This window comes from Mustela erminea, chromosome 1, assembly GCF_009829155.1.
Source record: "Mustela erminea isolate mMusErm1 chromosome 1, mMusErm1.Pri, whole genome shotgun sequence".
Lineage (NCBI taxonomy): Eukaryota > Metazoa > Chordata > Mammalia > Carnivora > Mustelidae > Mustela > Mustela erminea.
In genome coordinates, this window is record NC_045614.1 from 109,539,719 (window position 1) to 109,566,163 (window position 26,445).

The following is a 26,445-nucleotide window of genomic DNA, read 5'->3' on the forward strand; positions in this document are numbered from 1 at the left end:
CACCATCGATCAACAGGTTTTCGTTCCTCTCCTCCCTCCCTCCCTTTTTCTACCCTTCTTGTCCTCCAGTGGCCTAGGAGGCTAGTCATGGCTTCTGAAACAACTTTCCACACTTTGTATCATGTCTTTTGATAATACTCTTTCCCTAGCCCATGAGGCACTTACTGTTCTCTACCAAAATCCATTAGTCTGTTATATCTTTAGCAATAATTTTCATGCTTAGGAAAACAGTTGCCTAATCAGTGCTCCCAGTGCTCCCATAGTGCACTGCCTCTGTCAGTCATTCAGGGTTTGTCGTGCATGTGTGTTATATGAGGATTGGTTTTCTAGGTATATACTCTCCCAGCCCAAATTAGATCTCAGGTTTTGGAGAGTACGGCCAATGTGTAATTCATCTGCTTTCCCTGTAGAAATTATGACACCATTGTTCTCATTGGTTGAATCACCACATTAATCTTATCAAAACTAAATCTTTCTTCCAGGATCTGGGTACAGCAATATCTAATTTGCCATGAAAGAAAACAAAAAACACACAAGGAAAATGCACAATGATGATAACTATATGAAACAGCTGAAATAATTTTTAACTAAAAAAAAAAAAATCAAGGAATATTTAAAACCAAGGTAATATTGATATTAATCAAGGTAATATTAAACCTATCATTCTTAATTATAAGTTGGGTTTTGCACCAGAACCAACTTCCTCTACCTGCCACGCCTTCAGCAAATGGGACAAAATATAACACAAGGTGTTTTAGGTAGGCACACCCTGGATTTGGGTCACTTCTCTGTGCATACCTATAAAGTCATTCCTTCCTATACATGCCTTCTGCTTGGTCTGAACTGGGAGCTACATTCTCATTCTTAGGAGCATTTTAACATGTGCTTCCCCTACTCACAGAAATAGATCCCTTATCTCCTATTCATACGGCTCAGACTCTCCCAAACCAACTCATGAAGTTGCTATTCTTCCCAGAAAATAGACCCCAGCTTCCTGTTAGCTTGACACAGAGGGACAGGCCTAGAGCTGAGTGAACAATTAACACTCCTTTCCTGCTGAACTTACAGTGCAGACCTGTAGTCCCAGCTGCCCTACTTGGTGACTCAGCAGCTTCTTGGGGGATAGCTGTCTATGAGCACTCCCAATACCTTGAAGAATACATGTAGCATGTCATCTCCCTAATAAAAGCAGAGTTAAGTGGAAAGCGTGAGGGAACTAATAGTTTGGAACCCACCTATAGCGGTCACCAGCCCGGCATCTCTCAAGTGTCCTTCCCTAATCTTCACAACTCCATGGGGTGGGTATTACTAACCCCATTTCAGAGATAAGAACTCTAACCTGAGAAAAGTCATGTATCCAAGACAGCAAGTGACAGATCTGGGATTGGAACCATAGTCTGTGGAATCCTGAACATTCTACCACATGAAACTGCCATCTCTGTCATCATCAGCCTTCAAGAGTTGGCAGAATCGCCTATGCTCTGTTAGAAAGAGGTTTGGTTGTATGTAACAGAAAAAATACGAGCTAAGGATGAAATGCACATTCTCTCTAGGTAAAGAAGATCAGAGGTGGGCAGTGTAGGAGGGGAAGGGAAGTTCCACAGAGTCATTCAGAAGCCAGGCTCCTTTCAGCTGCCCCCCCACCCGCCACCCTTAAGTTTGATCCTTGGATCCACCATCCAGGACTGGGGCCAGCGTGTTACATCCCTGTTATAGATAGAAAGAGGGGGAAGTAGAAAAGGACAGAGAAGAGTGTGTCCTTGCCTTTTGAGGAATCTTCCCAAACGGCCCTCCCATTTCTTCTGGTTACAATTCATTGGCCAGAACTTGGTCAAATGGACATACTTAGCATCCAGAGAGTCTGAGAAATGTAATGCTTCAGTTAGAGCTATGGCTGCCCCCAATAACTTAGGGATTCTGTCAGATGGGGAGAGAGAAGAACTTTACTGAGAACTGGCATAATGACATTCGCACTCCGCAGACATTGCTCCTACTCTGAAGGCTAATTTAATGTTTTAAAGACAGAATGTGCCAGATTCTCATGCAGTTGTGAAAAGGTAGAAAAAAGAAAATTGGATCATTTTTATTTATGCTTAGAGATACTCTAAAGAGAAGGTAAAAATTGTTGCTTTTTTTTTTTTTTTTTTTTTGCCATAGTGGGAGGATCAGATGAACCAACCACGTCTGGTCTCTCAGCGCGATGCCCTTTTCAGAAGAGAGGACTCCCTTGGCTTCCAGGGCTTCCATTCACACTGAAAGCACTACTAAAGATTTTGTGACCCTGAGCACTGTAAAGGTTGTGGCCTTCTCTACTCCTGTGTAAGTCAGAATACAAGCAACACAGAATCAAAAAGTAGAATATGTTCATAACCACCGAAATTGAAGTAGTTTCTTTCAAGCTTTGCAGATTAACAATGGCGAGTGAATACACCAGGATTAAGCGCCTGTCACCATTTGGTGACTATACCTCGTTGCCGCCATTCGCCCAGGGCTTGTCTGCCTGTTGTGTAATCTGATGCTATTTATAATTTTTCTGGGATTTCAGTTGTTCCCCGGTCTTCCTATCCTGAGTCCTGTGGAGTGCAGAACTACTTCTGTAAATAAGAATTAATTTGGGGAGAAAAGTACTGTTCTACAGTATCTTATTCACTTAGGGAGTATTTGGGGAAGAAGAAGATGAGAAGCTGGAGGCGGACAGTTACTTCTCAGGAAAACAACAGACTAGACTCTGGTCCAATCACCTCTTACCTCACTCACACGTAGTGAGGAGAATTGGCTTTGTGAGTTTTTTAAAATACCCTCCTTGTGAGATAAACGCTCTCTGTTGGATAGATAATCTAATATTCACACGTATTTAAGTGAAGAAGAACTTAACCTGTTTCACGCTTGACTGGGTGTTTTTAATAAAGAGAGAAACAAGGGATGACAAAATGAAAACATGAACCATATGAGTGGGTCCAGGGACTCTGGACTAAGAAAAACAGGGACTGAGGCGGGGCTGGGGGGGTGGGTAGGAGAAGAATGCATCTGCACAAGCTGGAGATAAGTGGATCAAATACCAACTCGGAACTATTTTCTCTTCACCTGTTCCATCCTTCTCATGGGTCAGCAAAGTAAATGCACAGATATTTAGCTTCTGCCGCCAACATTCAACTTTCCCAAGGCAAAAAACTGTCATTGGCCAGAGCATTTTTTGACTGCTGACATTAAAGTAGTTCTTATTCTCTCATTTCATGGAAGCAAAACTGGAAACAATGTTACAAAAACTTGGTTAATCCCTGGCCCAAGAAATGGCAGAGACCCTAAAGATCATCTAGTTTTAATTTTTTTTAATTTTTTATTTTTTATAAACATATATTTTTATCCCCAGGGGTACAGGTCTGTGAATCACCAGGTTTACACACTTCACAGCACTCACCAAAGATCATCTAGTTTAACTCCTTTCATGTTATACGTGGGTAAATTAAGGCCCTGAGAGGGGAAACACGTATCTTTTAAGGATATTCAGCAAACTGAAGACAGAATATGGATGAAGAATTCAGACTTTTCTTTTTCCCAGAAGCAGAGACATCATATTGCATTTTTAAAGTCTCCTTTAACTAAGATTAATAAGAGCCATGCTCTATCTTATTAAGGTGAATGGGTTAAAAGGAGCTGACCCCCAACCCCAACCTGCCTCTCCCTGCTACACCCATGGCAATCAATCTCTGATTACCCTGCTGCCTCCATTTCTGGACCTAAAACCCTTCCCAAGAACTCTGGAAAACTTCACAGGTCTCTTGGTTTGGAGTAAAATGCCATACCATCACCATGCACATCTGATTTTAATCCCCCAAATCTGTTTCCATCATCACTGATAAAGCCTTATGTTTATATAACACCTTCCCCCAAAAAGCCCAGGGAGATTTATGAACATTATCTCATTACATAATAAGTAATTATCCTAAGAGATAAGTGGGCAATTTTATTCATTTCGTACACTGAATCAGACCCATTTCCCAGCAGTCCAGAGACAGTCCTACAGTTCAGAGCGAGGGCTTTCAAACTCGTTTTAACTCTGAGCCCCCTCACTCTCTAGTGAAAATGACAGATAAAAGCAGAATTACTCTAACTCCTCCAAAATAACATAGCTCATCCACAGCTAAACACAGAACTCATCTCCATGTTGGCGTCCCTCTAGCCCTTCCTAGCTAGCGGGCCATGCTGGCCGGTTCATAGTTCTTCAGAGGTACTAAATTCTCTCCTCCTTTGCACACATTCATTCTTCTCTCTGCCTGGAACACTCTCCATAACCCCCTTCACTTTGCCAACACCTATCCATCTTTTTCCAACCCTGGCTTCAGAATCCCTTCCTCAGAGAAGCCTTCCCTGCTCTTCCCTCTCCAATGTTAGGTCCAAATCCTGTCGTAAGTGCTCTGGTATCCTTCAGATGATGGGCTACCTGTCTTTCAGATGGCCTCCAAAAATGTCTGCTTCCTGATCCACATGCCCATGTGCGACAGCCTCCCCTGGAGTGTGAGCTGGATTCACTTGCCTCCAACGAGCAGAATGTGGTACAGATAATCATATAATGGTAATAGATGTCCCCTCCAAGATTAGGTTACTTAAAGATGGTGGCTTCCATCCTGCTCAACCTCTCTTGCTCTCTCTCACCTTCTCCCTTGCTCTCTCTAACAGAAGCAAGCAGCCATGTTGTCAGTGGCCTTAGGGAAAGGCTCACAAGGTAGGAACTGATTTCTCTAGCCAAGGGCCAGCTAGGACCTGAGCCTGATGACATGAGCAATCTTGAGACTCATCCTCTCCCATTGAGCCTTGAGATGCTGTGGCCCAAGTGATCTTGACTGAAGCATTGGAGAGATCCTGAATGAGAGGATCCAGCTAAGCCTCACCCACATCCCTGACCAAGGGATAATAAATGTTTTTCATTTTACACTACTTAGGTCTGAGGTAAATCATTACATGGCAATAGATAATTCACACGTCCCATATATGTCCTTCAGAGCATATCCTTGTCGTAATTTTAATCTTATTGCTATGATGATTTCATTACTGTCTGATGGGGCAGAAACTCTATCACAATGGCATCACAGTACACAGCACAGCAACCGGCATGACAAGTGCTTAATAAATGTCAGTTATGTGAACACTTTATCCAAACATCGCCCCATAACCAGTCAGTCTCCCCAGGAACAAACACGAAGAGCACCTTCCACTTGGAGGCTCATGGTCACCATCTCCCTCTGCCACCTCAAGAAAACCCAATCCAGTCACCATGTATCAGAGTCTACTTCAACTGAGCCTTCTCACACCCATGCCCTCCTTTTGCCACTCACTGGTCTAGTTCAGGTCTCTCCACCAGAGAACCTGTCCCCTAGCCAGCCCCTTTCTCCAGTTTCTGTCTCTTCCAAACCATCTCTTACATGGTTGCCGCCTTTAACTTCCTGAGCAGAATGTCAATGATTTCAGGCTTCTCCCCACGCCCCAAAATTCATCCCTTTACATGCTAATATGACTAAATCCCAAACTCCTCATGTTATTATTCAAAACCATTCAGAAGCTTCCACTATACTTTCCCAACAGCCAGGACCAAGCCCCATGGAAGACTTGGTGTGGTCTCAGCGGTTAGGCATTCACTTACCTATGTCTGGACCACACTGCCCCTCTCCATCTCTCTGCCCAAATTTGACTTATCCTACAAAGTTCTGTCCAGATTCCACCTCCTCCATTAGACCTCCCCATACCTCGTAGTAGAAATTCTTTTCCCCTCTCTGGTGCCCACGACACTGTTGCCTCTCCATCAAAGCATTAAATAATGCCTGCTTAAAGCATGAGTGTGTATGGGTCTGCCTGCTTGTGAGACTGTGAATATCTTGGGGACAGAGTCCATGTCTCATTATTTTGTCATGCTCAATGCCTGCCACCTGGCCAGGGCTCAGGAAACACTCACTGAATATAATTGAATTACTACTTGGAAAGAGCATGCCTTTAGGGGGCCGCCTTCTATTTGCAACATGCTGTTGGGAGAGCAGATTATTAAATCAGTGTTTTCTTGTTTTTTTGTTTTTTTAAAGCAAAGACCACAAACCACCTCTGAAGCCAAGAAAAAGATGCGATTGGAGGGAAATAAATCGGTACCTTTAATCCTCCACTGACTTTGGAAAAACAACAAAATGCCAGCTTCCACCAGATCATTTCTTTTTAATTAAAAGTTAGCCAGATTCTTCTGGAGCACTCAATTTTCTGGTCAGGTCAACAAAAAGCAACCAATACCTTTCACCGCCCCCCATCCTCCACCCCCACTCCTGGGAGTTAGGCAACCCTTGGGGGCGGAATAGACTTCAGCTGTTTGCTCTGTGCTCGTAATTAGATTGTCTAGACAGGAGATGTTGCTGGAGCAATAGGAAAATATTTTACAAGGTGTTCCACAGAACCACACTTATAACAGTGATTAGAACACACTGACAGACGCAGAGACAGCAGAATTGGCCTGGGCCACGAGCCGGTTTCACCCAGAGCGGAGCAGAGGCACTTTGAAGCTCTTGTCTGGGAAAAAGAAGCCCAATTAGAACTCTGGGGGTACAGAGCAGCTCACTGGCCTTTGGATCCAAGGGAACACTGCTGAGCTGATGGAGTCATGTCTGGGATCCCCTCCTGCCGCCCCCTGCATGTGCTGACACTAAGTCAACAGGGGGCGGCTTCTATCTCCTGCTTCCACCAGCATCTCTACAGACAGAATGAGTGGTGGTGTCCTCCACAGGAAGTTTCCCAAGCCTCACTTCTGCAGCACAGTCTATCCCTTCTATTATGCCAAATGCAAATTTTAAACAGCATGGAGAGATCAATATGTGATGCCTACTCTTGTAGGAAGACATTTCTAGGCATGACCTTCCTGCTCAGCTTTTGTTGACATATCAATGTGACAGAAATAGTATTTTCCAGCATGAAACCTCTTTAGAGACATTTTTCACAGGAGTAATTGATTAGGTAAATTCATCTAGCCCTCCAAGATGAATGACTTTTGAAAACTCGGTATTCCAATAGAGTACCATAAAGGTACAGAATTTCAATATCAAAAACACACACACAAACCAAAAACAAAGACCCCAAACTAAAAAACGAAAAACCCTTACAGATTTTATCAATGAAGAAAATGAGTCTCAGCAAAGGGCAGAGACATATCAGGAAAGCCATCAGGACCAAGGTCTCTGAATCCTAAACTAGTATCTTCCCACCAAACCTACTAGAGAAGCAATAGGTTTGCTTCTGCTGCATCACATACCAGAGTGCTCACGCATACCAGATATTTTTCTGAGCATTGGAAATGTATTATCTCATTTAATTCTCCACACATACCAATGAGATAGATACTATTACTCTCTTCAGTTTATAAATGAGGAGACTGAAGCACAGGCTGTTATGGGACTTGCCCTATATGTTACTCGTAAGCAGATCTAGGATCAGTTCCCTGGGCAGCCTGACTTCAGAACCTGCTAAGTTCTAGAGTTCTCTACCTCCCCATTACAAAGTTCAGACAGGAATGGAGGAAAAGAAATGGGGCCCATTTATCCTCAAAAAGGACAATGAATTTGAGGATGAGTAGGAATCAGGAGCTTGACAAAGGGAGGATTTGAAATCAGAAGACCTCAAGTTTTCAGCCCTACCACTGTCTACTTACATACAAGTCACTAGACCACTCAAGATCACAGCTTCCTCACCCTTAGCTCTTGTGGGCATTTTTTTTTTTTTAATGAGAGAGTTATCAAGTAAGTATGGATTTCTAGAATTCTGTGACAACTTACTTTATTTTAGCAGCTTTCAATTTACAAAACACTCTCACATTCATCATTAAAATTGACAGTAATCTATGAGTTAGCCTGGTAGGAATTTTATTATTGACATTTTATAGATTAGAAATTGAAAGCCCAGGAATTAAAATGCATTGTCCAAAGTTGAACAGCAAGAAAATCGGTATAGTTAAGATTAGTCATAGCTTTGGGGCACCTGGGTGGCTTAATGGGTTAAAGCCTCTGCCTTTGGCTCAGGTCATGATCTCAGGGTCCTGGAATAGAGCCCTGCATGAGGCTCTCTGCTCAGCAGGGAGCCTGCTTCCTCCCTCTCTCTCTGCCTGCCCCTCTGCCTGCTTGTGATCTCTCTCTCAATCTGTCAAATAAATAAATAAAATATTTTTTAAAAAAAGAGATTAGTCATAGCTTTAACCTGTGGTTAATCTCACAGAAGCCTAGTCCTCTCTCCTCTACTTTTTTTCTTTTTTTTAAAGATTTATTTATTTATTTGAGATACAGAGAGAGGTAAGGGATAGGAACAAAAAGAGAGGGAGAGAGACTTTTCAAGCAGACTCCCAGCTGTGCATAGAGCCTGACATGCAGTTCCATCTCATGATCCTGAGTTCATGACCTGAGCCAAAATGGAGCCAGATAGACACTTAACCGACCAAGCCACTGAGAGGTGTCTTTCTCCTCTACTTTTCCGAAAGGTTACAGATACAACAGGATCATGAAAATGGGTTTCTAATTAAAATCTGAAAATAAATCCAATAATGATAGAAATAAGGTGTAGGGTTCAATATGAGATAAGAAATAGTAACAAACACTATGTACTAGCAACTAATTGACCTAGAGCATAAACCAGGTCTTGTACCATTTCCTGACTTTGTCTCTAGTTAATGTTCTGATCCAAAGGGAACTGGCCTTCATCTCACAAATACCTAACCCACAGCCTCTAGTCCTCTCTGGCTGTTGCTCTCTCCTTCACATGAAGCCAAAAGGCAAGCAGCGGATAAAACAAAACAACTTTGTTTTATAAGCCCCAATATGTGGGATTCATTGGCACACATTCCACTAAGTTCCAATAGTCCTCTTAGTGGCTTCTTAAGAGAAGCAGAGCTACATTAACAGGGGGAGATTATATTCACCCACAGGGATAGAGAAGAGGAAAGGAGAAGGGACAGGATGAAAAACACAGAGGCAAGATCATAAGAAGACGAGGGGGAAGGAAGAGAAAGGACTGGACCAAAAGGGAAGGAGGACGAAAGGGAGAGAGAGAAAGAAGCAAATAAAATAGTATTTATCCAAAAATAATACTGGACAGGGACTTGGAAGAATTGATTTCGAAACCCAGCTCTGATACTAAACAGCGGAGCGTGCCCCAATCCCAGAGCCTCTTTTGTCTTGCTTCAACTCTAAACTGTATTCACTCAGCCTATTTCTTCTTGGGGGTTGAAGGGCGAATGGCACAGGGGGTTAAAGCTATTTGGTAAACAAGGTCAGCATTACCACCTACAGCCAGAGGAGGCTAATATTAAATCACTGCATATTCTTATGAGAAGGGAATTTTCTCTGACTCTGTCCAAGCTTTCCTCTGGGATGGGCTATTGATTATTCAGCAGCTGGTTTTTCCTTGCCTCTCCTCCTCCTCTGCCAGCTGCTGCCTGACCTCTGACCTTATAATGGTGACTTAATGCCCAACCAAGGAGGGCCAACTGACTTGGAAACAAAGACAACAATCAAATCAGCCTACTTAGTTCCATGTTAACAAAAGCTCTTATCTGGGAGAAAAATCAGAACTCGTTAACAGTTGATATCTATGAGGCATATTACAAAATGCTTTCAAGCTATCTCATTAGAACCTTACAATATGACTATTAATGAAGCAGAATGATGATCAATGTCACCTTTTTTGAGAAATGAGGAAACAAAGTTAACAGCTATAAGATCAGGGCTGAAACCCAGGCTCCACTCCTAGTCCAGCAATCTGCTATGGAGGTTTGCAAGAGAACTGAGGGGAACTTAGAATACCACCGGCCTTCCTCACACTGTGTTCCTACTACCTGGGGCTCAGGAAAGCCCTTTACATTTACCAACATGCCAGCTGCTGGCACAGGCTTTCTTTCCCTAACCCCAGAATGCAAATCTGGAGAAAGCCACACAAGTTAATTAGGAGGGCTGGAATTACATCAACTCTCTGTGGTAATAATTGGGTGCCTCGTGGGAAATAAAATAAAATATGCCATAAAAAAATGAAATTTGTCTGGTAAAACTAATGAAAGAAGGGAGATGAAAGATGCGAGAATATGGGAATAGTATGAATATGCAGATTTCTTGGAGGTTCAATGTAAGCTATTTAAGATAACACATCGAGTGGAAACATATTATTTAAATAACCACTGAAGTAACTAAAAATGATCAGTATAGGCATTTTTTTTAAAAAAGTGAATGACAGAGAAGTACAAAAAGAAGATGAAAGAAATGAGTTCTTATTTGTTAATGTGAATGGGTTTATATTAGGAAGTCAGTAGATATTAGTCAAAAAGGCTAGGATAAAAATACTGTGCTAAGTTACACCTCTAATCACCCACAGAAAAAGATAGACTATAAACTTTCTTGTTAAAAGAAAAATACACTCAGAACACCTAGGTGGCTCATATAGTGAAGCATTCAACTCTTCATTTCCGTTCAGGTTATGATCTCAGGATCAGAATATTAAGCCTTTGACAGGCCCTGTCAGCACAGAGTCTGCTTGGGATTCTTTCCCTCTCCATCTCCCTCCCCCTTTTCTCCCCTGCGGGGATCTCTCTCTCTAAAATAAATAAATAAAATATTTTTTAAAAAAAGAGAGAGAAAATACACTCAATGGAAAGAAAAGGAAATCTAGAAAATATGGCAATATATTTAAAATAATATAACAATACAAAAATCAAGATGGTGGAATAAAGATTATCATTGTTGTATCATTATATGTAAGTAGGTTCATCTTACCAATTTAAAGAAAGACACCCAAGTTGGATCACAAAGCAAAATTCAATCATATGTTATGTATATGAACATATGAAAAACAAAGAGACTCAGGTTTATAGTATGAACTAAGCAAATATATATGAAGAAGATGCAAAGAAAACCAATTTAAGTTTTACAATATTTACCAGACAAGAATAAAAACAGGCAAGGCACTAAATAAGATAAAATTTATAAGGAAAAAATTATAATCTAAGATAAATATCAAATTCTGTAAGTGTTCCTATACTTACAGATTGAAATATACCAATCATCTGTCTTAAATAAGACAGTATCAATATTCATAATGTAAATTCATGAAAGAAAAAAAAAACATAATAATTAAGGAAAATTTAATTCTCAACTCTCAGTCTATGACAGATCAAGTAGCCAAAAAATAATAATAATTGGTTAATTAATTAATAGTCAAAGACAGAGAAGACATATATAACATAATGATAGTGGATCAAAGTACCAGTTATCAGGTTCTATACACAGAAACAGAGACTGCACCTTCAAGTATTTATGAAATGTGGATAAAAATTAACTATTTAAATGTAAAAATATCCAGTAAATCCAAAAACACAGAAATAGAGAAGACAGACTCTAAAACCAATGTATACATCTAGAAATCAATAATACATCACAAAGGAATAAAAACCCTTCTAACTTTAAAAAAAGTTACCTTAGTCATATCCTTGAATCAAAGATAAAACAAAAGGGCATTTGAAATATAATAAAACATTATAGCTAGAAAAGCTTAATTAAAGAAAATTTAACATTCATAGAATTTATGCATTTAATACAAAATAACTCTAAATAAACTTTAAGTGAAAAATGCACAAAATGCACAACAGAATTTACACAAATAGAGCAACAGTAAATACAAATAAATACAAAAAATTATAAATGAGAAAATGAACAAGTAAACTCAAGAGGCGGTATTTTGAACTCAACTATTAGCTACTCAATTACCTACGTAAGGAAAAAAGCATTACATATAAAATAATGTTTTATTATTACTTTAATCATCTGTCTTCCTACTTCTCTCAGTTCAATGAAAATTTAGAAACCTGAATATAATGGAATGATTATCTAGTAAAAAATAAAGAAAATAGCTATAAATAGAGAGAATATCTAAACATGCCAATATGGTAGAGAGTATTGAGAAAGTTGTAGTGCTACTTCCCCTTAAAAAGCACCAGGTCCAGTCATGTTCATAGGTGAAATATACCAATCATCTTAGTAAAAGATAAAGTCATTTCTTTATTTGGTAAAAATCAAGAAGGGGAGGGGAAACATAGTCTTTTAATATAATTACAAAATCTGCAAAGAGAGCCCAATAGAAGATAATTAAATATCAATCAAATTTATGAATATTGATATGAAAAACACTTTCAAAACTTGCAATGAATATTCAATAGAATATTTGTACCTTGAATATATAAAAATGTCTCAATATTAAGAAATGTCTGACAGTACTCATGATATTAATCAGATCTAAGGAGAAAAATAGTATCTCCAAAGATGCTTTCTATAAAAACATTTGTAGAAATTCAGTATCTAGGCATAGATTCCCAGAAGACTAGCTCTTCTGAAGATAACAAGTAGAAATTCTACACAAAATACCAAAAAACAAAACAAAAGCAAAACAAAATAAAACCCAAAAGACCCATCTTCCTCCCCATAAATATTCTACCTATGGCATTAGAGAGTAAATAAAGGAAGTCTCCACAATGCCAGAAGGAATAAATTTGAAAGTAATCAGTATACAAATAATCAACAAAGTATGACCTATCCCTAAAAAGGACCATCAATGGAAGCAATCCATTGATGACCCATAAGCTTGAAATAACCCTTAAGTGGGAATTATTAGGAAGAACTTTAAAGTAATTATTGTAATTATGCTAAGTAAGATAAAGGAAAATCTATCCATAAAGAAAAGAAAATATATAAAGTATTTTAAGAGAAATAGAAAATAAAAAAGAGAACTAAATGGATGTTTTAAAACAAAAAGAACAATTGAAGTAAAAAAAAAAGTACTTGATAGACTTAATAGCAGAATGGAATGAAAAAGAAAAATGTCAGTAAATGTGAAGTTACATTAATAGAAATTGCCAATATGAAGATGAGATAGAGAAGAGACTCGGAAAAAATAGAGACTCAGATACCTGTAGGGTAATACCAAAATTTCTATTATGCATGTAATTGAAATATCAGGGAGAAAAAACACAGAGAATGGGACAAAAAAAGTTTTAAAAGGTAATAAACCCAAAATTTCCAAATTTGTTGAAAGATACAAATTTTAAATGCAAGAAGCTCAGGGAATCCCAAATACATACATGCACACACACATAACTAGGCACATCACAGTCAAACTTCTGAAAAGTAAAAATAAAAGTAACATGTGAAAGCAGCTAAAGAATACACAGAATAGCAGTTCAAATAACTATGAACTTCTTTTCAGAAATTATGGAGGCTAGAAGACAGTGGAACATCTTGAGAGTACTGAAAGAAAAGAAAATGTCAAGTCAGAATTCTCTAACTAGAGAAATATCATTCAAGAATGTAGGCTAAATAAAGATTTATATATATATATATATATATATATATATATATATATATATATATATATAAACCAGATTGCAGTACAAGGAATAAAAAATTAATTTTTCATATGGAAGGCATATGGCATCAAAAAGAAATCTAAGTAATCTGGAACAAATGAAGAGTATCAGAAATGAAAATATCTATTTAAATACAAGATACAATTATATATCCTAATCTCTTTGAAATACATATAATTTCTTTTAAAAAAACATTTAATTTATTTATTTGAGAGGAGAGAGAGCAAGCACAGGTGTGTGTGTGGAAGGGGGAGGGCAGAAGGAGAGGTAGAAGCAGACCCACCCCTGCTGAACAGGAAGCCTGATGTGGGGCTCTATCTCAGGACCCTGAGATTATGACCTGACCCAAAGGCAGATGCTTAACCAACTGAGCCACCCATGTGCCCCACATATAATTTCTTAAAGCAAAGTTTATAACATTATTGTGGGGGGTTTAAAATGCATATATAAGTAATATGCATGACAACAGCACCATGAAGTTCAGTGAGGAAGGGGTGTAAATAGTGCTACATGCATATTGTATAGGTGTCTGCATGAAGGTAGGTATATATTTTAATGTATATTATGATGTTTTTACATATTAAGGGAGACTTTCTGTCTGGGGAGAGATAGCCCCTCTTGGGCAATAAACTCTTGGAGATAGTTTATTTTTAGAGATAGTCCAACCCAGTGTACACCAGTGATATGCATATAAAACAACCCAGAGTCATACCTCTTCTGTCTGGTCCATATACACTATGAGACAACATTCTTCTGCCTTAATTAATCCAGCGTCAGGTACTAAGAAACAATGGATTACTCCTATGGCTTAAAGTCCACCAAAATTACTAAAACTAGCCAATCCCCAAATTAATTACTTTGTCATGCCTTGCCCTTCCTGTAGAAACTCCAGTAAAGGCCATGGTCAAAGTTCTCTCATAGCTCCTGCCCTTTCAGCCTCCTGACTGCCACTGGTGAATTCCCCTGTGCCCTATGTGGCATACAGTGACCTCCTATCTTGGACCTGTGAATATAATAAACTTCTTTCTTCTAAGCTGCTTTCTCACTTTCGCCTGTGACCACACCAACTTTATCATACCATATCCAACATTTACATTCCTAGAACAAAATGTTTATAAGATTTCTATGTTTGAAGTATAGCATTAAAAATTTAACTCTAAGTAGACTGTGAAAAATTAAATACTTACACTATAATTCCTTCAGAAATGGTTCTCAATATGGAGTGATTTTGCCCTTAGGGTATATTGGCAAAGTCTGGGGACATTTTTTGATTGTCATAACAGAAGAAGGGTACTACTGTCATCTAGTGGGTATAAGCCAGAGTTACTGCTAAACATCCTACAATGCACAGAACAGCTTTCCACACCAAAGAATTATCCTGTCCAAAATGTAAATAGTGCTGATGTTAAGAAATTCTGCCTAAAGTAATCACAAAATGACATAAATGTTATAGCTAAAAAGCCAACAGAAATATTAAAATTGAATTAGGAAGATTTAAATAATTTAAAAAACTGTTGAAAAGAGGATAAAAGAATAAAAACTAGAAAGGAAAAACAGAAAACAAGTAATAGGTAGACTCAACTTCAATCAAATTAAAATTATATAAAATGTAAAAGGATTAACACTCCAATTAAAAGGCAGAGATTATCAGAATGGATTAAAAGCATGATTCAATTATGTGATCTCTATAAGAAATGAGGTTTGGGTACACCTGGGTGGCTCAGTCAATTAAGCAGCTGCCTTCAGCTCAGGTCATGATCCTGAGATCCTGAGTTCCTCAGATCAAGTCCCTCATCGGGCTCCTTACCCAGTGGGGAGCCTGCTTCTCCCTCTTCCTGCTCTGCCTGCTATTCCCCCTGCTTGTGCTCTCTCGCTCTTCTCTCTGTGTTAAATAAATAAATAAAATCTTTTAAAAAAAAGAAGAAGAAGAAGAAATGTAGCTGGAATACAAAGATGTGGGAGAGTAAATGGATTTTAAAAAGATTTACTATGCAAAAAAAGTATTAAAATGATGGAGTGGATAAAATAAAATTAAATATAAAAATAAACTTCAACACATAGAATCCTGGTAGAGATAAAGAGGAACAAATATTTCATAATAAAAATAGCTCAATTTTTCAGGAAGTCATATTAATTATAAATGTATATGTACTTAATAAAAGACTCTCAAAATACATGAAGCAAAGAATAATAAAATTAAAGAAGCAACAAGAAAACCCCATGATGATAGATTTCACCATTCCTTTTTCAATAACCAATAAAAAGCTAGACAAAAATCTGTAAAAATATAGATTTTTACAATGCTGTCAAATATAATGAACTAAATGATATCTATCAAATGTAAACAATGCTGTCAAATATAATGAACTAAATGATATTTATAGAAAACTATATACAAAATTCTTTTCCAATGAACAAGATCATTCACAAAGATGTACTACTGTTCAGTCAGTAAAAGAAGTCTCAATATATTTATAAAGATTAAAATCAAAGCCATATGTTCTCTAAGTTAAAATTAAATAATATTAAAATCTTAAGAAAACTCAAAATATTTGGAAAATGCCAAATCAATTTCTAAAGTAGTCATGGCTCAAAGAAGAAATCGCAAGAAAAATTAGAGACTACTTCTTGCTGAATGATAATAGAAGCACAATATGTCAAAATCTATGAGGTCCAGTGTAGGCAGTCCTTAGGAAAAAATCTAGACCTTTAACCACTCATATCAGAAAAGAAGAAAGGGCTAAAATTGATATCCTTGGGTTTCAAATTAAGAAGTTAAAAAAAAAAAAGGAAAGAAAAGGTAAATCAAAAAGTAAGTACAAGAATGGGGAAAAAATAAATCAAAGAGCAGAAATCAACAAAATAAAAATCAAATGAGAGTGAAAATTAACAAAACTAAAAGCAAGTTCTTAAAAACCAAAAAAATTGAAAGGTCCATTGGAAAAAAAGAAAAAACCCCACAAATCACCAAAATCAGGAAATAAAAGGGATATCACTAAATATCTTGTATACATTAATGTGGTAAAAAAAAAGAATGTTATTAACATGTTTATATTTTCAAATACCACGATGTTGGTAAGTGTAACAAATTCCTTGAAAAATAAAATTTACAAAAATTAACACAAAATCAAAGAATTATGACATTACCCAATATTTATAAAATATTGCAAATGTGAAATAACAGACCAATATCTCTCATTAACATAGACACAAAACTCCTTAATAAAATATTAGCACACTGAAAGCAACAATGTGTAAAAAGAACAAAACATCATGACTAAATGTGTTTATCTTAAGAATTCAAAGTCGATTTAATATTTGAGAATCCTAGTATAAATAGGATTTTTAATTAAGCAAGCAGACAAAAATAAATATGCATAAATAAACATAAGTTCTTTAAAAAGTCTTAAAAAGAACAGAGAATTAACTCTATCAGATATGAAAACATAATGAAATATTATAATAATGGAAACCACTTTGTACCTTAATAAACAGATAAATGGAATGGTGATTCCAGAAATAAAGAGAAATACACATGATAAAGGTTATATGTTAGAGAGGACAAGATGGAGTATTGAACAAATTGTGCTGAGAAATCTAACCTGCCATTTAGGTAAAAAAAAAAATAAAGCGGATTGCATATCTTTTTCCTCACTTAAGGTAAATGCTAGATGAAATGCAAATTTAACTATTTAAAAAAATAAAATTATAAAAACACTGGAAGAAAATTTGGAATATATTTTAAAATTTCAATGTGGAGAAAGGCTTCACAAAAAGAAATAAATGTAGAAAGTTGATTTGAAAGATTGATACATTTGACAATCCAAAATTCAAAGAAAGTAAAAAAAAAAAAAAAAAAAAAAGCCTTATAAAGAGAGCTGAGACAAGCTGAAAAAAAAATATTTGTAAAATATAAGGCAGAACAGAGGACAAATTCTTTTACAGATAAAGAACTCTTACAAATCAATAAGAAAAAAAATCAATGCCCCAATAGAAAAAAAAACATAGGTCATTGTCGTGATTAGGCAGGTCACAGAAAAATAAATAAAAGGGCTTTCTAACATAAGAAAAACATCCTCAGCTTCCTTCAAGTTCTAGAGATGGAAATTAAAACAAAAATGGGTTGTTTTTCTTTATCTCACTGGCAAAGCAAGAGAAGATTCATAGTGTGTGATATTGGTGAAGATGTGTGGAAAAGGATACTTGTATACTTTGTATAATGTATAAATGCTATAATATACTCTATAATACACTTCATAATAATGTATAGAATATAAATTGGTGTTATCTGTGTAGAAGGCAATTTGACAACATCTATTAGTTAAAATTCACAAGACTTCTGATCTAATAGGAATTTATGTTATAGGAATATTTTCACATTTGTGCCAAGTCCTTTACACAAGAATAGTTATAGTAGCATTGTGTGTAATAGCAAAGGTAAAAATAAATATCCATTAATGAAGGGCTGGATAAATAAATTAGCTTTCAAATAAAATATTCTGTACTATTAAAAAGATTGAAGTTGATCTATAGATGATTATATAATAAAATCTCCAAGGCATAATATCATTGGGTAAAATATCTTAAGGGAAAACAATTTATGACATGTGTTCCCATTGTGTAAAGTAATTTATGACAAATGTACATGTGCAGATATTTACTTATAAATATGTATAAACACACATAAATGCATACAAAAACATTTGTATTATTTTTTACTTGCATACTATTTCTTTAAAACAACAACAATGTGTAACTATTGGCTATTACATAGGGAGACAATGCTTGAGAACTGAGAGTCTGGGTTGAGGGAGATTTTTCCTGAAAATAAACATTTTAAGATATTTAAAAATATATTTACAACTGCTTATATTATTGAAATATCCAAAAGTTTGAAAACTCAGCAAAAAATCAATTTGTTGCATTTTACATCTATGAAAAGTAAATTAAAAAACAGATCTTTGATATGGTGTGCTTTTTGTTAAAGAAACCAACCACTCGACTGAATTGCACTTTTTTTTTCCTGCTCTTACTATTTGTTAGGCCCAAGGCCAGGTGTTTAGAGAAACAAAACTAAACAAACAAATAAAAACAATGTACTTTCCCTCAAGGAGCTCACCATTCAATGGGAGCACCTCACATTCAAAGACTCAGAGGAAGACTGCTGTCCTTCTGACTTAGATATAAGATATATAGAAAAAACAGTTCCTTCCAAAACCATAACAAGAGCTTAGTACAGCAACTTTCTCCAGATCTCACCAGGTATCATGGTGAATGCCAACACAATACTGAGATGGTTGATGTCATCTCCACTAAGCTGCCAGGGCAGAGCTCAAAGAGACTTCTTTTAAGAAGAGCTATTAAGGGTGCCTGGGTGGCTCGGTGGGTTAAAGCCTCTTTCTTTGGCTCAGGTCATGATCTCAGGGTCCTGGGATCGAGCCCCGCATGGGGCTCTCTATTCAGCAGGGAGCCTGCTTCTTCCTCTCTCTCTGCCTGCCTCTCTGCCTACTTGTGATCTCTGCCTGTCAAATAAATAAATAAAATCTTAAAAAAGAAGAAGAAGAAGAAGAAGAGCTATTAACCATCATAGATTCTGTCTGCTCAATTTACTGAATAATTTCAATTTCCAAAGGCATTACACTCTTCCCACCTCTACTCCCTTGACTATTCCTTCAGCTTGGAATGTCGAATTTTTATTCTCCTTCTTTGGCTAACCCCACCCAACATCAAATGTAGGCTCCAATCCTTCTCCAGAAAAGCCTTTCTGATTCTCTGCCACACAAATTAGGTTGAGAATCTTTCTTCTATGCTCCCACAGCTCCATCCACTTATACATTCAACCACTTGTTTCTCATGCTCTCATATTAAAGTACAAATTTACTTAAAGATGTATCCCTGGTGTTTGACACACCGTAGAAACTCAATAATTGATTAAATCAATTGTAGAGCTTCACTTTTTCCCTATGGATTCACGAAGCTTACCATACTAACCTGAACCTTGCGATGGACTCCCTATGTGACACGCCCCCACTGAACCAGTATTCCAAATCTAAGATATCACACTCACTTGTCCAGTGACATCCCAGGGAAGACAAACTTGCCCAGGCAGATTCTGTAGATGGAGCTCAGGGGAATCCGCTGCAACTGCACACAGCTGAGCATGATAAAGTCATATTTACAGATCAAGAGAGTCTTGTCTGTGACCAGCAAAATCCTCTCCTTCTCATTGTTCCAGTGGTCTATCCTGTAGGAATCATCACAGAGGATACGAGTTAATGGCATGGTCTTTCCAAGTTAAAAATAATGGCACTCCCTGAAATGCCTCTACTAACACGGAAAATAAGGAGATTTGATCACCTCAGAAGAGGGGTTGAGGGATACCTAATGCCATCCTCTCTCTCTCAGTCCAGCTCCATGACCAAGGGAGGAGGGAAGACGGAAGATTGCAGAAAGAATATGATTTCAGAGATGAGTAACCATGAAGAGATCTATGAGGGGAATGACAAGCTTGTAGTGTGTTGACAGACACCTGATTCATGTTCCTTCATATCTTCCCTGTTCGCTAGAAAACCTTCATCTTCCTCCAAGGACACCAAAACATTGTTCTTTTCCCCAATTCAGTTCTTACTATAAACTTTACTCACCACACACTAGTTTTTTCTAATCCCCAAAAGTTATGTTGCTGAGTGAAGATAAAATGGAGACAGGTGCACTGACCCCCCTCCCCCACAAGCCATCTGCTCATCCTATCATATCATTGAACAAGTGAACTGGTGTTCTTGTGAGCCAAGGACAAAGTAGACACTAGATAAGTGTTTACTAAATTAATTTGCTTTGGCTTTGAGAGCCTTTCAGGGCATGAATGGAAAATTTTGATTCCAACAGAATCTCCACCAGAGAAAACAAAAAGAAATACAAGCAATGCTGTCTGGTTAGAAGAAAATGCACATGGTCTGGAAATCCTCTCACTCACAGCAATTTTACTGTCTATCTACTATAGTCTTTAGGATATAACACTCACAATTTTTACTAGATTTATTTCAGTACATGTTTTGTTTTCCTTAGGTAACTTGAAAAGGGTGATCTGTGACTGATTCATACCTGAATCCTCACTACACAAAATCAGTCTAATGTAAAGACAGAAAGGACACCCTACTCCCATCCATTCTCACACAGTAACTACAGTGCTATTTTTAAAATACAAACAGAATGACATCACTCCCCTATTTATTTTATTAAATAGCATCTCTTTGATCTTAGGAGCGAATCCAAGTTAGGAGCAAATCCCACGGACTGTAGCATTATCTCATAACCCTAACTGTCCTATGATTTATAGATCAAATGCCTCATGCAAGAGGATTTCTTCAGCTTCTATACAAACGTGGCACTCCATTATGTTCTCTCAAAGCATCCTGATCCTCCTTCATTTTTGGACCCATTGCTTTTTGTAAGGAGGGATGATATGTAAAACATTTAGAAGTAAGTACCAAGTGGACACTGACTAATCAGAAAGGACACCAAAATACAGAGGGAAGACAGTGGCAGTCAGTGTGAGCTCAGGTGTGTGTGTGTGTGTGTGTGTGTGTGTGTGAAAAAGGTAGAGACTCTATCCAGCTCCTGTCAAATAGCCTACAATAAATAAATTCCTGTTGAGTGAATAAATGAGTGCTAATCAAAAATTTTGAAGGTTGTTGGCCTAGATGAGAGCGGAGGTAAAACTTCCAGTTCTATAACTTACTGACTCTGTAGGATTGGATATTTAACCTGTCTTTGGCTCCTGCTCCTTACCTGTGAAATGGAGACAATACTAGCGCTCATCTCCTAAGTTTGGGGAGAGGATTAGGGAAAATTATTCTCAATCAGTGCTCTATAAAGTCAGCTTTTATGATCGGGGGCAGGGACCTCAGTCACTAAGGAATTTGGGGCAACCCAGATATAAGCCTTTGCTCAGTACAGCATAACCTAAACCCAGACAGGCAAGGCAAGCCAAGAATTAAATCAGTGCAAGGAAAAGTAGACATGTAAAAAAGAGAAAAAAGATAGAAGAGAAGAGAGAAAAGGAGAAAAAGAAAAAACAAGAAGGCTGGGATCATTGATAGAGGTCCTGTTGTAAGGTAGCCAGAATGTGGTAAGAGTATTAGCTCTACATCCCCCACAACCCTTTGAAGAAAGTCTCATCTGAAGTCAGTCAACTAGAATATGGTAATAGGATCAGTGGTGCAGAGTCTGAGAGATTTGGTTTAAATCCTGTCTCCTCAGTGTCCCTCCACTTCAACGACACTGCCATACTCAACTCCTGACGTACTGGGAAAAGGAAGGAATTCTAGATGATCTGTTTAACACTCTGAGTCTTAATCAGAAAGAGACTAGGGACTCTGAAATGTCTTATCGGATATCTACATAAATTTCTCTAAATAGCTTGCATCTACTTAGCAGCAAGTTAAAAGCTGTTGCCTAATAAACCAGACTTGGTTTTAGTCTAAAAAAACCACAGCTTTTGGTTGAATGGTTTTACTGAAAATGTCAGCACTCCATAATGAGATTTATTTTAAAAGGTAAAGGATTTGGGAAAAAAGAGAATTCTTTTTAGGAACACAGAGTGCTCTGCTGTGACACAGATTTTGCATAATTTACATGTCGGGAAAGTCTGAATTCAAGTAAACACACAGATTTATAAATAGTTTGGGGCCACATCTCTAGCTCCTGGGTGGTATATGTATTTATTTAGACTTCAATCGCACCTTTTTCCCCGAATAACTCATGGAAAAAACATTGAATTTCATATCCCCAATATTAACATAATTGAAGTTGGGTTGGCAACAGTATCCACCACAAATATAGGGATAGGAGTAACAGTGAAATACTGTGGAGATTTACAAAGTCCTTGGATATTGATGGTCCTATTAATCCTCACAACAACTCTTTGGACTGGATGTTATTACCTTCATTTTAAAGACAAAGTAGAGACATAAAACCCAGCCATGGTATTGGCTTTCTTCCTAGTACCATCCACCTCCAAAGAGAGGGTCCTTCAGGTGGTATGAGAATGTTGTAAAACCCACTTCTGGAAGGAGCTGATGTGATGATATATGCCACTCCAGGGACTGTTCTCTCTGGGAAACCTTTCTCCTGAGAAAACACACATTACTGTCCCTTTCAAATGTTGTCCTCTTCCAGTGTTCCCAATCTTGGTGAAGAACCTTCCTTCCAGTTATGCAAGCCAGAGACATAGGAGGGAGTCATTCTGGACTCTCCCTTTCCTTACCTCATCTGCCAGGTCCTAAACATTTGACGCCCAAAATATTTCTCAATGTCACCCACTTATCTCCATCTTGACTTTGACCTCCCCTTGACTGGATCAAGTCTTCCCTCATCTCCTGCTTAGACTATCACAGTCATCCTCTGACTAGGTCTGGCTACTAGTCACCGAGACCCATTTTGCCTACATCTACTCTTGTTCCCTCCTAACCTCTCCACATTTTGAGGGAGACCTTTTGAAAAAAACGAATTTGGCCCTCACCTCTCCACTTTGGCTTCAGACATTTCAATAGTTCTCCGGAGTTCTCCTCGTAAGAAATGACAGAAGTTCTTCACCAGGTCTGAAATGCTCTCCATGGTCAAGCCCTACTTAACTTCTTCAGCCTCATCCCAGGTCAAGTCTCTGCACTAATTCTTCTCCATCTTTCAGTTTCTTGTCTTCAACATCCCCACTCCTACTAAAGTGACTTTGCATTTGCTGCCTCCTCCTGGGATTCTTTACTTAACTGCTATAGTGCTGAGCTCAATTACTCCTTACTCAGGCAAGCCTTCCCAGACCTCGGTGACTACTTCTGCTCTTTCTAATGTACACTTACATAATGCCGCACACTCTCCTTCATAGTGCTTACCCCAGATGCAATTTTAGTTATTTCTATGATGACCTAATTAACGTCTGCCTCCTCTCCTATACTATGAACACCACAAAGATAGAGATAGTTCTGCACATTGTGTCTTTGAGGTTGCATGTGTCCAAAAAATATTTCTGAAATGAATTAGTAAAGAATGAACAATCCTTGTGCTGTACAAGCCATATGCCTTGGCTCATGCTGTTTGGGAATCCTATCCTCACGTTTACACATTGAAATACTCCCCCATAAAATAGCACAGTTTCAAAAACTAATCAGTAACATTGGGAAAATGTTCATGCAGTGTAAAAATCAGAAAGAGAGGATACAAAAAGTTGCTTTCAGTATACTTCCAACTTTGTAACAACAAATCCATAGATCAAAATGGTAACTGATTATTTCTGAGTGCTGGGGTTTTTCATGCTTTTATTAGCCAGTATTTAATTTCTTTTGGCAATGAACACATTCTACTTTCATGATAAAAAGATATTTTTAAAAAAATAACCTCACCTATCCTTCAAGTCCCCAGTTTAAATGCTATCTATTTCATGGAGATTCACCCTCACCAGTCTCCAGCCTACCTCTTGCAAAGCAGATATCATCTTTCTTTGCATTAAAGACACACAAACTTGGGGCACCTGGGTGGTTCACTGGGTTAAGCCTCTGCCTTCGGCTCAGGTCTTGATCTCAGGGTCCTGGGATGGAGTCCCGAATTAGGCTCTCTGCTCAGCAGGGAGTCTGCTTCCCCCTCCCTCTCTGCCTGCCTCTCTCTCTCTCTGTCAAATAAATAAATAAAATCTTTAAAAAAATTTTTTTTTTTAAAAGACACACAAGCTTTTTATCAGAGCCTCAGCTGTGGCCCACGTCACAATCTGCTCTATATTATAGTGATGTCTACCTCCAGAATATCCTCCTGTTCCCCACATTTGATGAGCGACACCCCCCCCCCAGTACAGAGAGGTGTTTTAGTCCTGTCTGGGTCCCCTCATTATGCCGAACCAAAGCCGAGATAGAAATCATAGCAAGTAAGCAGAGCATGAAAGACGAAAACCATGATTCATCCTCTTAGTTGTGAGACTCAATGTCTCCTGGCAGAGGCTTTGCTGTATCTCCTGTTGCCACTATTGTTTCTCAACACTAGTGTTATTTCCCTATTCGATGAAGGGCCTGGACACCCCAGTGTAAAAGGGAATCTAGGAACTCCAGATTTGTGGTTTCCTGGGATGACAACAGTTTTGCCAGCAGAGGGCAACAGCGAACCAGCAATGACAGGCAACCCGGCAGAGCAAGTTTCCAGGGCCCCTACGTGGTCACTCAAACCATCCAGATGCTTTCCTTGTGGCCCCAGCCCTACCCCAACAATACTTTCAGTTGCTCTTTTAAGGCTGTGTCAAACTAATTTGTGGTTTAGAAATGATTTTCGTCCCAAAATATTTTTTCTAACATTATTCCTTCACACTTACACACATGCATGTATGTACACACACACACACACACACACACACACACACCATTCAGTAGAAACATCTTCCCTAATACTGAATAGACTGACTATACCTCGTTTACAAATTCATCTTCCTTCGTGTGTCCCTTCAGCCTCTTAGCACAGCCCAGACCTTAAAAGAGGAAGACAGTTTCTTGGCTAGCCAGAAATCGGCAACCCAGGAGGAAAACACTGAATCATTCATTCCACACATATTCCCTGAGCACCCACTGGGTTCCAGGCCCTGAAGAGAATCCAATTTGGGTTTGCTCTTGAAACATAAACAGATGAAAAATGCATGGCATTGAAGCAAAGCAATTTTCCTCCCCCTGGGTTAAGTGAAGTCTTAAAAAACCTGTAGCTAAATAATCCACATTAAATTCTTTCAATCATTTGGTTATTCTTTCCTGGGCACTCTCCAATTTGTTTAAAATAGGGGACCCTCCAAGTAAACACAGTATTCTAATAAAAACCCGATGCCCACAAACCTTCTTTGTTCTCAGATCCCCTGACCTGACTTCCTGTGGTTCGGTTTTCTCCCCACTACCCCACAGAGCTAGGCATGTTCCAAGTTCTGTGGTAGCTACTGGGAATAGTGAGAAGAATATTCTGCTCTTAAGGAATACACAATTTTCTAAGACATGAGATGAAATCATGTATGGAAGAACTAATATGGCACCTAAAGTTGTGACGAGATTTTATAATATTAACACAAGTCCACAGACTCAGGTCTCCAGATTCCCAGCCCCTGTTCACAGGGCTGAGGAAAAGGAACCCCAGGAATCTACCTATTTCATGCCCTTGAAGAACATTCTTTTATCAACACTTCATTTCCTGCTGTTAGGTGTAAGATCTTTGTGCTGAAAAAACATACGTTGCAAAGCAGGAATGATTCTTGGGAATAAACACATGCAAAAAGTTTTCAGGAGTATTAAGTTGTGTGTGTGTGTGTGTGTGTGTGTGTTTAACACTTCCTTAATGTATACACTGTAGGATAGACAAAGTGTCCCCATAAAACATAGACAGGATAGACCTGGAAACATCCATCCATGTACCCACAAAGACTGTTTTTTTTCCTGAGTAAGAAAAAACAATGGCCATTTTTTCCCTCAGAAAACAATGGAGTCTTTGAATTCTAAAAGATATAATCAAACTATAAACAATCAGTTTTTAGTTGGGAAATTATACACATATATAATTTATATGTGTGTGTATGTGTATATGCAAATATATATATGGGTGTATATATACACCCATATACATGCCAATTCTAAAGCTTCTGAGATCTACACGCATATGAATAATTCTGCCATGCATTTTTCTTAGGTTATAATCAAAAGCCTTCATTTATTGGGGGTCTTCTCTGGATCAGGTAGTGTGCTAGATATTACACAAATATTACCTGTTTTAATCTGCATCGAACAGTCTGGATGAGTACAGGTGAGGAAATAGAGACTCAGGGAGGTATAACAGACTGAATATTTATTTCCCCTCAAAATTCCGATGTTGAAGCTCTAACTTCCAAAATGACGGTACTAAGCAGTGAGGCCATTCAGAGGTGATTAGGTGTATATGAGGTCATGGAGATGGAGCTCCCCCCATGAGATTATGGGCCTTATAAAGAGGAAGAGCCTCTGCCTTCGGCTAAGATCATTATCCCA

At 38.1% G+C, this 26,445-nt stretch overlaps 1 protein-coding gene across 4 annotated transcripts in view; it reads right to left on the reverse strand.

Moving 5' to 3' along the window:
* Positions 1-26,445, reverse strand: part of TPRG1 (tumor protein p63 regulated 1) — a 239,080-nt gene that overhangs the window by 67,217 nt on the left and 145,418 nt on the right. For all 4 annotated transcript variants that reach the window (XM_032337959.1, XM_032337956.1, XM_032337957.1 and 1 more), the window contains one exon: positions 19,485-19,661. In XM_032337959.1, the coding sequence (XP_032193850.1) occupies positions 19,485-19,661 (177 nt within the window). The remainder of the gene's footprint in view (positions 1-19,484; positions 19,662-26,445) is intronic.